At 51.8% G+C, this 15818-nt stretch overlaps 1 protein-coding gene across 4 annotated transcripts in view; it reads right to left on the bottom strand.

The window, feature by feature from the left end:
- NRP2 (neuropilin 2) overlaps positions 1-15509 on the bottom strand; it is a 119722-nt gene extending 104213 nt beyond the window's left edge. For all 4 annotated transcript variants that reach the window (XM_059702880.1, XM_059702881.1, XM_059702882.1 and 1 more), the window contains exon 1: positions 14569-15509. In XM_059702880.1, the coding sequence (XP_059558863.1) occupies positions 14569-14641 (73 nt within the window). In that variant the 5' untranslated portion in view covers positions 14642-15509. The remainder of the gene's footprint in view (positions 1-14568) is intronic.
- Positions 15510-15818: the final 309 nt, after the last annotated feature.

The following is a 15818-nucleotide window of genomic DNA, read 5'->3' as shown; positions in this document are numbered from 1 at the left end:
TGGAGGGTGATTTCAGCCTTTTTTTTTTTTTTTTTTTTGAAAGAAAGCAAAAGCAAAACTCCCAAACACTTAATTCCACATCCACCACAAATTTGATTTATGATTTCATTATGCACGGAGTGGAAAATCTGCATAGGAGACTCCACCGCCTCTGACCTCAGAGTCGCCACAAAGAGCGCTTTGTGCTGAGTGGACGGCTGGCTTTGCCCGAGCTTTCTGCCCACTGTCCCTCCTGCCTGGGCGCCACCAGCAGAGTGTGCTGCTGCTTTGTCCCCGGTCAGCAGCCCTCTGGCAGGGGCTGGGGGAGCCTGGCGGAGCATCCCCCGCCCTCCCCACAGTGCCCGGCTGGAGGGAACAGATGCACCCGTGCCAGAAAGGAAGGGGCCATCTTCAAAGGCAGGAAAGGTGGGCGATGACATTTGAAGAACCTCACATATTTGGGAGTGAAGATCTTCCATCCCCAGGAGGGGTTCCTGGGCAATGGGGGGTTTCGCTTAAGACGACCTGAGAAGAGAGGACAAGCAGACACAAGAGACCTGGAAACATCCAGAAGCCTCCGGGAGACCTTCCTGAGAGCCGTGCCGCTCTTAGCATCAATCACGATTTAATATCGCCATCTGCACGGAGCAGCGTGGGCCCGTGAATTATGCATTAGGGCTCAGCAGCCGCCCTCCAGGACGGGTCTCTCTCCTGCGTTCACTCTTTGAGGAAGAGGGTCATGCATTTTTTAACTCTACAGGTGCACTTCCCTATTCCCCGCGCCTGTTGGCATTACTGTCTCCCAGAACTCTGATTTAGATTACCGGGCGGGCGGGCTTTAAATGCATAAAAGATGGGCACAGTGGTGGTGGGGGACACACAAACCCACACAAGTGGCCTTTAGGCATCAGCGCCTCCAAGAGCTCAAACTGTGCCCTGTTGCCCTGCCCAGAACCAAATGGATTCAGGTTCCATTTCCTACTGGATAGAAAACAAAAGCAGGCCATTTCCTCTGGCCAGCAGAAACCACATCATCCTCTAGCTCAGTGGTTCTCAACCTGTGGGTCGCGACCCCTTTGGCGGTCGAATGACCCTTTCACAGGGGTCGCCTAAGACCATCCTGCATGTCAGATATTTACATGACGATTCAGAACAGTAGCAACATGACAGTTATGAAGTAGCAACGAAAATAATTTCATGGTTGGGTCACAACATGAGGAACTGTATTTAAAGGGCCAGAAGGTTGAGAACCACTGCTCTAACTCATGACCCTGCACCCTTCTGAGGCCAGAAGGACAATGGGCCCAGCCCTCCTGCCCAGATGAAGGTGAGGCCAGCAGCCGGGCCTGGTGCCACCGCTTCCTCTGCAGCCAGTCCCCGAAGGCTGGCCAGGTGCCCACACCACTCACCCAAGCTGGGCACCTAACCTCTTGTAGTGAGTCAGATTGGGGCCCTTTGGTCCTGGCTCATGCATGTGAAATAGGACCACGAGTGGACCTCTGAGAAGGCGGGGAGGGGGGAGGGGACTTAGATCACCAGCTGTCTTACAGCTCGGAGGAGAGGAAATTGCCTAAGGACTTTTCTATGGAAAGAAGAACTTGACTTCCTCAATGCCCCCACGGCGCCCAGTTTGCGCTTTGAGTAATCAGGGCAGGCACACGTGATCATCAGGAAAGACAGGAAACTTCCTCATAGGAAGGTTTCATTTCTGAGCCCCACCAGGAGTCATCACTTCCCCACTGAAGAAAAAAGTTAAACTACGTGTGTATGTCCCATAGCTGCCTGCCTGCCTGTTCTCCTGGTAAAAACTTACTTCACTCAAAGGAAAAGGAGTAACTCTTTTTTTTTGTTTTCTGTCCTCTCTTTATCAGGAAAATCGAGGCACTCATTAAAATATTTGAGAACTCATTGAAACATCTGCTTTGCTTGTGTGTGGTTAGCCGTTCCAATATCCAAACATTTATAAACCCGCATTCTTTTTTTTAAATGTATGTTTATTTTTTTAATGTTTTTATTGATTTTAGTGAGAGAGGAAGGGTGAGGGATAGAGAGATAGAAACATGGATGACAGAGTTGGCTGCCTCCTGAACGCCCCCTACTGGGGATTGAGCCCACAACCCAGGCGTGTGCCCTAACCAGGAATCGAACCGGGGACCTCTTGGTTCATGGGTCGATGCTCAACCACTGAGCAACACCAGCCAGGCACAAGCTCACATTCTTGTCTGGATGGCACTCACACTGAGAAACACACACTTGGATACCAAACATACATCAGGCACACATACACTTTAGAAATTAACACTTTGGCCCTTGCTGGTTTGGCTCAGTGGATAGAGCATCGGCTTGGGGACTGAAGGGTCCCGGGTTCAATTCCGGGCAAGAGCACATGCCTGGGTTGCGGGCTTGGTCCCCAGTAGGGGTGTGTAGGAGGCAGCCGATCAACGATTCTCATCATTGATGTTTCAATCCCTCTGTCCCTCGTCCTTCCTTTCTGAAATATATATATATATATATATATATATGAAATTAACACTTCAGTCCAGTACAAACTTTCATGCCTTCTCACACAAGATCAGACATCATTTGCACAGACAGGTCCATCAAGTTAAATACTCTAGAATTTTCGTCTCTGTGTTCCTTGAAGAAAACTGAATTCTTGAAATCTATCAGTAAAAATTGTACAGAAGACCCACTGAATCCATCCATGCCTCCTTTCGATAATTGATCTTTCATGCCCAGGTTTGAGGACCCTCCATTTCTAAAATGCAAACACACTCCCAAGAGGAACGACCCAGGTTTGCTTCTGAAGAGCAGCACTATCCACGCCCCCGGAGGCCTTTCCTGTGACCAGTGGAACAGCACACTCGCTCTCTCCAGGAGTCCCGTCCATCCAGCCCAGCCGAAAGAAAGGTGAACTCAAGGGCAAATGCCTCTAGGCCAATATGCATACGCAGAAGAGAAGCTGACCTGCTAAAATCTGAGCTACTGAGTCTGTTTGGTGAGTTGACCAGGGATTTCTTTCTCCCTTGCTTTTGTAACTACCTTTTTACCTGGGGCACATTTCCCAAAGGGGAGCAGGCAAACCCAGGCCTGATCTGCTCAGAGAAGTTTTCTCCTGCAACTGAGATGGGCCAGGTCCTCAGGGGCCCAAGGATAAAAGCATTAAAGTGATAGCTCTACGGCTAGGCAACAGTATGGAGATTAGGAGGGGGGAAGAGGGGTACGGGAGGATGAAGAGGGTAAAGAGGATCAAATACAGGGTGACACAAGAAGACTAGACTTTGGGTGGTGGACACACAGTGCAATATACAAATGATGTATTATAGAACTGTACACCTGAAACTCATATGTTATTTACCAATGTTGCCCCAATAAATTTAATTTTTAAAAGTAAATTGAAATAAAGAGAATACTATGTTCTGAAGTCCCAAAGGTCTGACACCCCCCGTCCCCCCATAAGGACTACTTAGGGTTCTTATTTGATATAAAATGTCAGATTATTACTGACATTTTTCTCCCCTCCCTCCCTCCCTCCCTCCCATCCCCTTGCTTTGCTGATGGCCTAAGCACCATCCCATGCTGCTCTGGGGTTACCAGGTCATGGGGCAGGTGAAGAAATGTTGTGCTGGTCCACCTACAATTCTCAGGTGCTCTGCCAGCTTCAGAGGGAACTCACCCTCCTACAGAACCCAGTTTCAGGCAAGTCCTTGGTTCCTAGTAAGAGCAGATTTTTAGTAAGAAGGACTAAAAGAAGATCTTTTTAAAAATCTGGTCTGCCTTCTAAGGGAACTCAATTGGAGCTGTTTTAAAGGATCACTGTAGAGCCTGAACTTGACGATAGTTGTTCGACACTGAAGCCTGAGGATAGTGAGACTTTTAAATGATCAGAATCACAAGGGGGTGACACCAAGTGACACTTGGCAACCGCCTGCAGACAGTCCCATAATAACAATCAGGTCCCTTGATTTAGCTGAACTGAGGGGAAAAGTCCTTGGCAAAAAACAGGGGAATTTAGGGCTGGCTGGATGTGGGATTGGAGAGTCAGGGTGTTACTGATGGAGGGTCTAGGGCAGTGGTTCTCAACCTGTGGGTCGTGACCCCTTTGGAGGTCGAAGGACCCTTTCACAGGGGTCGCCTAAGACCATCGGAAAACACATATATAATTACATATTGTTTTTGTGATTAACCGCTATGCTTTAATTATGTTCAATTTGTAACAATGAAATTGGGGGTCACCACAACATGAGGAACTGTATGAAAGGGTCGCAGCGTTAGGAAGGTTGAGAACCACTGCTCTAGGGTGAGGGGACCAGGTTACTGGGAAGGGGAGGGGGGACTGATATTACCGAGAAGACGTGGCACCTGGATTCCTAACTCAGTGGCCTGCCTCGGTCTCAGCTTCCTAACTGTGATGCAATGAGTGGACTGAATTAGGTGCGTAGTTTTCAGAATTCTTGTTAGAAGTGTTTGTTCTTTCCTTGAACAAAACTCTACCCTGAGCTCCAACGTGCAGAGCAGCTGAAAGCGGAGCCCCTCTTAGGCGTGGGAACAGAAGGTGGCAGAATCGGAGTCGTGTCCAGGCCTCGAAGTCCCTCCCTCATCTCCGTTAAGAACATCAGGCCTTCCTGGAACAGGGTTTAAAACCCACAGAGCCAGAGCTCTGTGCCCTTGCTATTTCAAATGCCACGGAAAAGAGAGTAAGGTGAGAGTACACCTACTTCTACCTCTATTCTCCACACCTGGGGACACTTAGTGGAGAAAAGTACTCGGTCCCATTTCCATTAAAATGACACTTTATAATTCATCCTTTATCGACAGCAAAATCCCGTCCTGTTCCTATTTGCACAGCATTGTTTCATTGACTGACCAGTAGCAAGGCGATGAGGCTTTCTCCTACTTAAAAAGAGAACGTGGCCACCTTGCCGCTTAGCCAGCAAGAAGTCTTGTGTGGTCTTACCACTCGCAAGCTGTGTGACCTTGGGTAAGTTAGTCAACCACTCTGAGCCTTCGTTTTCTCCTCTATAAAATGAGGGCAGGGAGTCTAAAGTTCAGTTCCAGTTCTCAGATTCAAAGCCTGTACAATGAGGCGGGGGAAAGACCCTATAGCCCAGAGGGGAACCAAAATGTAAAGGTTCTCTCCCCTCCCAGGTAAGCAGATTAGCTACTCAAGGTGTTGGTCCTGCTTCATCTGCTCCAGGTGAGCCTCAAACAAAACTCGAGGATTCTTCAGAAGAACTCGTCTGTCTTGCATTATGGAGAGTTCAAATGTCTCTTTTAATCACATTAGCTCTACTGACGTGAGTTTCCTTTCGTAACTGGGTCTGCGGCTGCATGTTTATAAATATTATGGATACGCAGTTCTGTGTGTGAGCCTGTCAGCAACAGTGATGCATAAAAAGAAAGACCAAAAAGTGTTTCTTAAAATCCCTCGCCGCCATCACCGAAGTCCTCTCTCGGCTCAGGGTCTTAACCAAATTTTGCTCGCTGACCCTGGACGAGCTGCTTTTTAAGAGTTTTCCTTTTCTGTGAGCCGAGGCTGGGTTTGGTTTTATTCAAAGCGACGTTAGCCTGTCTCAAGACAGTCTCATAAAATCTGTATCTTGGCTTCAGCGGGGAAGCAATGAGCCAATCCATCAGCCCAGGAATGCGGCTGTTCGACCACTTCCTAAGGCAACGGGGAAGGGACGCAATCTATTCAATTTATGGGGCAGCGGCAGTGAGTGATGCACTCCTGAAGGCACGGCAAATGGAAACCCCTGTGAACTTTTGCAGTGATAAAGTTCAAAATCAGAATGGAAGAATCTTCGGCCAGGCAGGGGGGAGGGGGAGAGGGAGGGAGGGGGAGAGGAAGCCCGCATGGAAAGAGGAGAAGGGAAGGGGGGAACACCCCCTCTTCTAGAACACCTCCAAAGGTTCCCCATGGGGAGAACTGGAAACTGGGTCTGGAAATAGAGCTTTGGAAAGTCTCTTCCCCTCAATCTGGATTCTAAAAATGAAGCCCTGTTTAATCATTAAAATGTAAGTTTGATGTGATTACCTCCCTGACCTCGAATCATGCCACCTGTGGTAACCTTGTTATTTGTCATCTTATATCATAAACAAATGCAATTCCAATAGGGCAGCCGATATAATAGCATTCGTTTATATTTATGGCCACTCTTTTCCAGCCTTCATTGCAAATGTAATTTTGATGCCATTGATGAGAGATCTGGGATTACAATTCCTGACCATTTCAACAGACATTTGGGGAAGGAAATAGAAGAAGAATAATTTTGAGGTCCCGCCAAAAACCCAAGGAGGGGGGAAAAAAGTAATATAATAGTTTTCTTCATTTATTTTGATTAACTGAGGGCTTATGTTGAAACATCTATGGCTCCCCATTGGTTAGTAAATGAAATCTAAACCCCTTGGCCTAGCAATTTGGGCCTTGCATTTAGCCCGAGCTACTATTTCCAACCTTGTTTGCAATCATTTCCCTCCACACTGAAGCTTCTGGGTGTCACCTCCAACAAACCCAGTGTCCAATTCTCCATTCCCACCTCCCCCTTCCCTTAGGCCTTTCCCAGTCCTAAATCCCATCTATGCCCTCAGTCAGGCTCAGTGCACCCTCCCCCATCCCTGGCCACCCAAACCTGGGACTCCTAAGCTCTTCAGTATCTTCTAAGGCAGCGAGTTTCAACCCTTTTTATCCCATGGAGCACGCAAGCTAATTACTAAACTATATTATGTTTTTGCCGACCTGACAAATAAAAAAGTTTAATTTTGATTCATGCACACTGATGGCTATTGCATTGGCTGTTGTCATTTTATTGTTTGACAATCTAAGGCAGTGGTTCTCAACCTGTGGGTCGCGACCCCTTTGGAGGTCGAACGACCCTTTCACAGGGGTCGCCTAAGACCATCGGAAAACACATATATAATTACATATTGTTTTTGTGATTCATCACTATGCTTTAATTATGTTCAATTTGTAACAATGAAATTGGGGGTCACCACAATGCGAGGAACTGTATGAAAGGGCCGCGGCATGAGGAAGGTTGAGAACCACTGATCTAAGGGAAAGAGGTCAGTGCTCCTGACTAAATGGTCAGGTATTGCATGTTTTACACATTCTTGTAGCACAGTGTTTGACAATCGCTGTTCCAAGGTATGTGAGAGCTCAGAACTGCCTTATCCCTTCTGATGGACCACTTCAACTCGAGGGTATGAGTGGCTCCATTCTGATTCATCTTTGGAGAACTTTATAGGATCAAACCCAGAGCTTTTCCCAAGAGTCAGTGTCAATGAGGTTTGATAAATTAATAAATTGCTAGTTGCCTAACGCAACACCACAGGCATCAGTAGGTGCCACCAATGCTAAGAAAGCCTTATCACAAATTGTTGTGCTTCTCCAGCTCCAACAAGGCCTACCCAGCCCCCAGCTGATACTAATGGTAAATTTAGTGGTGAACTGTGTGTTTAAATGATTTGTTTGGGATACCAGCACCTAGTCATAAGTCAAGGTAGAGTTAGTGTGAACCATGTCTCTGAAGACACTCGAACCTCAGATAGTAATGAGGACGTTCAAATGACACTTATAACCTCAGATAATAATGAAGACGTTCAAATGACACTTATATTTTAATTCTAATAATGGTAAAAATAATTTATTGGAATGTTTTCTGGCCCCCTCACTCCAGTCCCCCACCCTCCCAAAGGCAAGGTCTAGATATTTGTTGTCAGTAGCACCAGAAAGATGCAAACTATTACTTCATCACTAAACCTGTGCTGGGAATGGATTGGCTCTTGCTGGATTTTAGTTCATTTCTCTCTACCCATCTTTCTTCCCCTGGCCCCCAAAATGCCTTTGGGGCACATCTGTTTTATTTTCCCTCTTTATCACAACAATTATTATTACCACTCAGTCCGATAATTTGCAATACCCTTTATCTTTTCCTCTGAAAGACTGGCCAGATCACTGGTTATCACGGGATCTCTGGAGGGTCACACTGGACATTGCATTAAGCTGGCCTGCAGCCCCGTCCACTGCACACCACGGGGAGAGCTTTCCTTTTGTGTGTCCCAGGCCCCTCCCTTTCCTTCTGGATTAGATCATGACTCTTTTATGAAGACCCAGAGGGAAATGGGATTATTAAGAGTCTTGCTGGGTAAAAGCTATTTTGTCTTTATGATGACTTTTTTGAGTTCAGCTGCTGAGGGGCCTTGATGCCACAGTAGAAGTTATTACACATTCGGGGGGAGGGAAGGTACCTTCAGCACTGGGATCCCTGCTGAGCACATTCTCCTGATGAAGCACGGAAGAGAGGAAAAGGAAAAGAGGAGAGATTTTTAAAAAAATCAGTAGAGGTGAGAACACTGAATGTGGAGAAAAAAGAAGCAAAGAGGAGAAGTATATCTAAGATGAGAACCTAGCAGGGAATACCTGTCTCTAAAGGACAGAGTGAGGAGAAATAATTCCCATGCTTATAAAACACAGGTAAAGGGTTAGTGGGGTAAGAGCTGGGAAGGAATAATTATTTACTGATTAAAAAGCTCATAAAATAATGAACATTGACCACAATGTTTATACTGTGCTTTCTGTGATACAGTAAACTCCACTGAGGCTGTTTTAAAGATGACATGATTTCCGAATAGGCAGGTAATAATACCTATGAGGTGGGCTATATCATTCTCAAACCCATCTGACAGACCAGGAAACGGAGGCACAGAGGGAAACTGAGGCACGGGAGATTCAGTATTCTGGATCGCAGGGCGCGGCTGGGTTTTAAACCCAGGCTGTCTGGCTCCAAAGCTTCAGAAGCTGGAAAGCCCAATGAAGGTCTTCCCCAAACTTCTATGTGACAAGCTCATTTAGCGGCATTAGGAAAAGAGAAACGTTTTGCCTGATGGAAACTCCTTTTTCTCTTCCTGTGCCAGCAGTCTGTCCGTGTGGACAATGCGAGATGTGTTCAGGCTGGGGTGTGAGAGGGCTGGAAGCATTTAACACCTTCTCCACTCCTTGCTCCCACAGGCACCCCGCTCCTGGTCCCCCGGCCCTCTTTCCTGTGTACTGAAAACCAGGGCATGTGTTTGGGGGGGGGGGGAGGCAGGGGGGTAGGTAGGATGCTCAGGCCTGAAACTATGCCTTACAACATCGGAAGGTTTTTTCTTGGCAACGCCCCCCCCCCTTCCCCTTTCTTCTCAACCCTGCTGCTCATCTGTGCTAAATGCCAGGTTGTTATTGTTCTACTGGATAGGAGCAGCGTTTTCAGAAATGGGGGATTTATTTTTATAGCACAGCTGGTCTGCCAAAGGTCACATAATTTGGCAACCTTCCCAGTGGTTAAAAATTAATTTCTCCTTATTAATACAACCAAGGTCCCATAGGATCAGAGCTCAGCCTTATCTAAACTTGACAGCTTCCTAAACCTTTAGAAGATGCCTTCTCCTGGAGGGCCAGCCACACTACAAGGCCACAGTATCCAGGAATCCAACCCCACTGAATCCTGTTCGGTGAGGAAACCGTTAGGCCCCTCAATCCCTTCTTATCGTGGCAGATAAGGCTGTGAAAAATGCCGTAGGCTCTCTAGGCTGAGCTGCCACAGTAGCATCCAGGAATGGGTTAAAAAAAATTTTTTTTTTTTAAAGTGAGTTCCTTCCCTGGAAGGAACAGAACAAAGACTAACTTTTGGGATCAAACACATCTCTGCTACTCCAGGAGGGTGCCTTCAAGGCGTCCAATGGCAAATGATGGTCAGATGATCCCATACATCAAGTATGTTAATGATATTACAAACGACTTCCCAGAGGTCACCTTTCGCATCCTCTCCTGTCAGTGTAAGAAGTCAAGATGGTGTTACGCTTCTGCTCCATCCTTTTAGAAAAGGAAAGTCACATCTCTATTTCCTAACGTCTTCCCAAACTGGACTTTCACAGAATATGTTCTGAAAACTCTTCACCAATGAATCTGGCTCTGAATTCTGTCAGCCCAGAATTGTCCCACACTTGGGTTACCCAAGGTCAGCTCATTGCCTTGGTTGCTTCCATGAGCAGCTGTGTGGAAACACCAGGCAGGTTACTCAGAAATCATCTAGTCCAAGGTGCCCCTCCCCATGACCCCACCTCCACCCCAGGCCCTTCCCTGACTTATTTGGCATTCATGCCTCTCAACTCAATGCAGGTAGAAACTGGCCTCTCATTGCCCCAGTGTGGACTTCACATTCAATAGCAGGGGCTGAAGCCACTTGGTAGACAGCAGGAGTCCTGTTCCATAGCCTTGGGTTCTGGTCCCTGCCACGCTCCAACCTTCCATGTTGTCAGCAGGGAGCTCTGTGGCCTAATGGACGGCCGCCCCAGAAAGTCCAAACCTGCGGTGCTGCCTGGGCAGTCACAATTCTGCCGGCACATCTTGGACAAGAAGGAGCTTGCTGAGGCGCCCCGTCCCCCCCCCCCCCCCCCCCCCGCCCCCAGTGCCCTTCCCACTGCTTTGCACTGTGTGCTCTGTTGGCAAGAGGCCGCAGTTTCACTACCTCCAGCCGCAGTTTATGGGGTAAAGTTTACTGGGCACCCATGGAATGCGGGCATGAGACCAGTCCCCGGAGCCTAGAGCAGACTGTCTGTGTAGAATCTAGGAGTTTATCGTTTTGTTGCACGTTATTATGCTTGCTCATAATTATCCCGCATTTGGAGAGAGACAGGCTAAAAGAGAAATCCTCCTCGGACCCTTATCCTGAGCCTAGCTAGCCCCTCCGTGCGTCTCTTTCAGGATTAGTTTGACCCCAGGCCTGTCTCCCACCGCCAATTTACACCTCTTATCTGATCATTTCAGACAGAAGGTTGAATTGCCCGCGTCCGCCCGTGTCCGTGGCAGTAAAACCCCAGCGCGATCGAAGCTCTCCGGGCGGAGGTGGGTGTTTGGAGATGAGAGGGCGTGGGTTCTTTTGGCCCGAAGCGCTGTGGACCCTGAGGCTGGGAGTTGCCACCATCTGAAGAAACCCATTGTCAGGGCCTGAATGATTTCCTGAGCGTAACCTAGTCCCCTGCGGACCACGATTAACTCTAGCAAAGGGGAGTTTCGTGGCAAGGCGCTGACAGCGAATGGCTAGCGCCAGGGGGCTCTCCTCTCTGTCTGAAACCGAAAGGAAGGAAGGGAGAGAGGGCGGGGGAGGCGGGGGGAGGCAAGCAGTGAGCACAAGCCAAGAAACCAGAGCGCGCATTCCCTCTCCTTCCAGACAGATCAGCCGGAGCCGCAGAAGCTGGGACACGGAGGAGCCGGATTCCCTGAGCTTGCCCTGGAAAGCTGATCCCCAATCCCGCAGCACCCCCTGATTCCCAGGGGTCACCAGGTTCTTTCCGCCACCGTCCCTCGCCAGCCCTAGGGCGTTAGCTCTGCGGGCCTGTGCGCCCCCCCCCCCCCCCGCAGCCTCCCTCTCCAAGCAGCCCCGCGCCCCAGCCCTAGACCTGGTGGGGAAAGCTGCCGGGCAGTCAGCCCCAGGCGCAGGGTGGGGGCAGCCGCTGAATCACAGCTCGCCGCGCCTCCATTAACTTGTGTTGATATTAAAAAGAAATCAATCAGTGGAAATGAAGCATCGGCCGTGACTATTTCCTTTTCTCACGTGGAAAAGCAAAGAGCGCGGCGGCGGCGGCGGGGAGGGAGGCTCGCAGCCCTGCAGAGGTTTCTCCCGAGCAGGGAGCGGCAGCCGAGACTTTCTGGCACTGGACAGGGTGGAGGAAAAGCCGCGAGCTTCTTCTGCCCGGCGCTGTCCTCAGTCGGGAGGAGGAGGGGCAAGGCTGGGGGAGTTGGAGTCGGCCAACTTTGCCCAGGCTTGAGCCTCGGTTTTGCTTTCACTGGGGATATTTTTGCCTAATAGAATGTTTATGGATCGCTGGGCTCTGTTTCTGCTGCGTAGCCCAAACAAATCGATGCGTCGTGAGAGCTGGCGCTGGGGGTGGGGTGCGCTGGGGGCCACGGCGTCCCCACCACGTGGGCGCCCGCGCCGCGTGCTCTTCACCTGTCTCGGCGCCCGGCGAGCGCTCGGCGCGCAGCGCGGCTGGAGGCGGTGCAGGCGGCGCGCAGCCCCGCGGCTCCATCCAGCTGGCTCCTGTCCGCCTCCGCCCTCGGCTCGGAAAGCCCACCCCGGCGTCTCGCCACCCAGCTCGGCCCGCGCTCGGATCCCCCTGCCCCGCCGGCCCGGCCCTCCAGGGATGGGGTGGGGGTGGGGGATGAGGGGTGAGAGGGGGTAATGCAGCGTCTGGGACGCGCGAGGCAGAGGGGGCGCTCGGGGAGGGCCCGCCGAGCGGTCCTGAGCCCCAAGCCCGAGCGGAAGGGAGGCCGAGAGGCGGCGGTGCTGGGATCGGCCCAGCGGCGTGCAGAGAAGTGGGGGCGCCGAGGCTGCACGCCGCCGAGGGGTTATTTGCTCAATCGCCCTCCCGCTTTCACCTTCCGCCCTCCTTCTCCCCCCCCCTCCCCCCGACTCCTCGGAATGAGTTCCCGCCGCCGCCGCTGTCCCCGTCCCCTCCAGGCCGGCGCGCACCGGGTGAGTCAGAGGTCTAGCTGGGCCTCGCCCTTTGCCACCGCCGCCAGCTGCCAGGGTGCCGGTGGGCTGCTCGGACCGAAATCCTGAGCAGCTCCGCGTCCCACCGAGAGGGCGACCTGCCCGCTCTGCGCCTCCGGCTTCTCTAGAAATGACGCAGGGCGGCGAGGGGCCGGGGAGGGGCGCGCTGCGGAGAGCGCGGAGGCAGGTGGCGGAGCGGGAGTGGGTCCCGTCCTCTGTCGCACACACGTACACACTCCATCCACACGGCGCCGGGCGGGGGGAGGAGGGGACATTTGTGCGAACATCTGGGGTAGAAGATGGCCCCTGAGTCTTCAACGACCCCTCCCGCTCTGCACAGCACACAGAATCTGAAGTTGTGTGTGCGCGCGCGCGTGTGAGTGTGTGCCGGGGTGCGCACCAGTGTCCGCGCACTCGCACACCGGGGTCTACCAGCGACCGTGCCTGAATACACAATATACCGTGGGCATCCTCACCGCGCGCGGGAGCGTGCACACACACACACAGCGAATCACACAAACATACATAATTTATGCAGCCTTCAGGTCTGTGGGAGGTAATTTCATTTCACATCAAACCGGGAATTTGGAAGCAAGGCAAGAAGGAATGGGGAGGCACAGGAGACGTCCCCAAGTGGGACCTGCACTCATCTCTTTGATAGGGTTTGCAGCTGCCCTGAGATCAGTCATGGCAGAGCAGGCGCAGCAAACATGAGGGTTTGGATAGGAAGGGCAATGCCGAATCTTCTTCCCCCTCAAATAAACAGCCGAGCTTAAAGGGGGGCGTGTGCATGTGTTAGGAGGCGATAACCAACTTCCCCATCCGTCAAAGCAGGCCCCAGGCTGCCCCCACCAGCCCTGGTGATGGGAGGAGGTGCCCAGGAGCCTGCCAGGGGTGAGCCCGGTACTGCAGCCAGAGCCGTGGAAGTGCGGCTGGGTGAGGGCACGCCAGGAAGGCTTTTCCTCCTTTCTCTTTTTCCTCTTTCCCTATAGATGGTTTCCTCATTCTCAATCACCTGTAGCAGCTCCAAGAGTTCAGTCAGATCCCAGACACTGTTCTCAGAGGGGAGAGAGGCTCACCCTGGAGAGTGGTGTGAGGGAGGAAGAACAAGCCCCACCATATTCCGACTCCAGAGATCCCTGTTCAGGGAGTGTACCCCTTGACCCCTTACCAAACCCCCCTCCACACACACACACTGGCCCCAGACCTTCGGGGCCTTCGGGTGCTTATCTCTGCGCTCAGTCTACACACCCTTTTTGGCAGTGGTTTTGAGAACAAATTCCACTCAAAAGTTTCTAACCACTTCACAAGAGAGACCTTGGAGGGCCACGCAGTTTGTTTTTATCTAATAATATTTTTTAAAAGAACACGATTTACTTTCCCAGAAAACACATGGATGCAGGAAGGAGAGGAGGGTGGATGGACCACCTGGCTGGGCCAGCAGCACCCAGCCCCAAGCCCCTGGCTCTGCCGAAAGCCCCATCGGCCGAGCCCTGCGATTTTGAGGCGGATCCGCACATTCTGCAAAGAACCCACAGCACTGGGAAACAACTAGATTCTTGCCTTTCCCAAGCCCTTCAGTTAACATTGCTCAACCAGCTCCGTGGAGGGAATGCACATGATTTATATTCCGCTGGCTAGGTTGAAGAAACTCCAGGGAGATGTGCTCTGCTTCAAGAAAGGGGAAAAAAATCCCAAAAACTGTAATGCAGAAAGGCTTTGTAGTATTTTTAAACCTTTGATTCAGTCCATATGTGACATCTGAACACCGCCAAATTCTGTCTATGTTTCAACACACACACACACACACACACACACACACACACACACACTCCTCGCAGGAGAATGAAGTTGGGTTTTAGCAGTGGTGGTGGTGGTGGTGGTGATGGTGGTGTAAGGTAGGGGGGCCGACTGGGATGGCTCTTTAAATTATTCAGTATTAAGGATGCCTCCTTCTATGCCATTCCTTGTGCCCCCCTCCCTGCCTTAGCAGTTACTTTTAAAGGGAAAGTATGTTGAGATGAATAGAAAAAAAAAAAAACTTTCAGGGCCTTACCTGGTTGGCCTCTCACTCCTCGTCCTGAAAAGTAGAGAGCTAAGAAAACCCAGGTGAGAGGAAACATATCCATTTTGGAGAAAGAGGCTCTCTCCAGGGCTGGATGTGTGGGTTTCTTGTATAATTGTAAGTCTTTGTGTTTTTTCTCGCTCTTGTGGTCTTCCTCACAGTGTCTTCTGCAGAGGATTCTAATGGTCAGCGTCTCCCTCCTGGGCCCGGCGGCCCGTCTTCACCTTTATCCTTGCTGGATCCCCACCTCACGGGGAGGAGGGTCGGTCGCTCTTGAAAACAGCCAAGAGGGAGCAAGCCGGGAAGAGGGGACGGTTCTCTTCTCTTAAACACAAAACGGATCTATGTCCTCTCCAGTTCCTCAAAGTATCATTTCCTTTATCCTATAACATCACGAATATTTCCCGAAAGCCAAGCGTAAAAAAAAAAAAATTATAATAAAAATAAAAGCCAAGACTTGCCTTAGGCATCACACGGCCCCAGGCAGCTGTGTGATCTCAGAGGCGTAAACGGACACACATCCCCCGGCACCCGGGACCCACGAGAGGGCGGAGGCACCCACCGCCGGACAGCCCGGGTGGGAGGCGGCCGCCCGGCTCCAGCCCTCGCCGGGCTCCCCTAGCGGGATCCTCCCCCAACGGCTACACCCGCTCGGCCAGCCTCACGAGGGGAGTCTGAGGAAGGAAGCTGCCGGTGCCGGTGCCGTTGCCCGAGCTGCTGGCGGTGCGGCGGAGGCGGCTCGGATCGCCTGGGAGCGAGCGAGCCCCTCTCCGAGTTCGCTCGCGCCCGCCTTCACCTCCACCTCGCCCAGCGCCTCGCCGAGTGTCTGCGCGTCTGAAGATGTGCTGGGGGCGGGCTGCGGGCTGCTGCCTCGCTCGCGATCTCTGCTTCCCCTCGGGCTCCCCCCTGCCTTTTCAGGCAGAGCAGCATGTGGATGTCAGAGCCGCGGCACAGCTATCCGATTACGCGCCGGCTCTGGGCCCGCCCCTTCTGTGTTCCTGATTAAAGAGGCAGCCGCGGAAACGCGCGGCGCAGAGGCGAGCGCCGCGGCACCCAGCTCGGGCGGGGCGGCGGCGGCGGCTTCCCCGGGGCCGCGGCCGGATCAAAGTTAAGGCAGCTCCCACCCCGCCGCCCCTCTCCCACCCGGCATCTCCCGCCCACCCCGGGCTCCTCCGCTTCAGGCTGCGCCGAGCCGCCCGTGCGCAATGCCCCGGAGAAGGAGCGCCCCCGGGCACCTCCAG

This window comes from Myotis daubentonii, chromosome 7 (assembly GCF_963259705.1).
Source record: "Myotis daubentonii chromosome 7, mMyoDau2.1, whole genome shotgun sequence".
Taxonomy (NCBI): Eukaryota; Metazoa; Chordata; class Mammalia; order Chiroptera; family Vespertilionidae; genus Myotis; species Myotis daubentonii.
The sequence above is the reverse complement of the archived record's forward strand: the minus strand, read 5'-3'. Positions and strand labels throughout refer to the sequence as shown.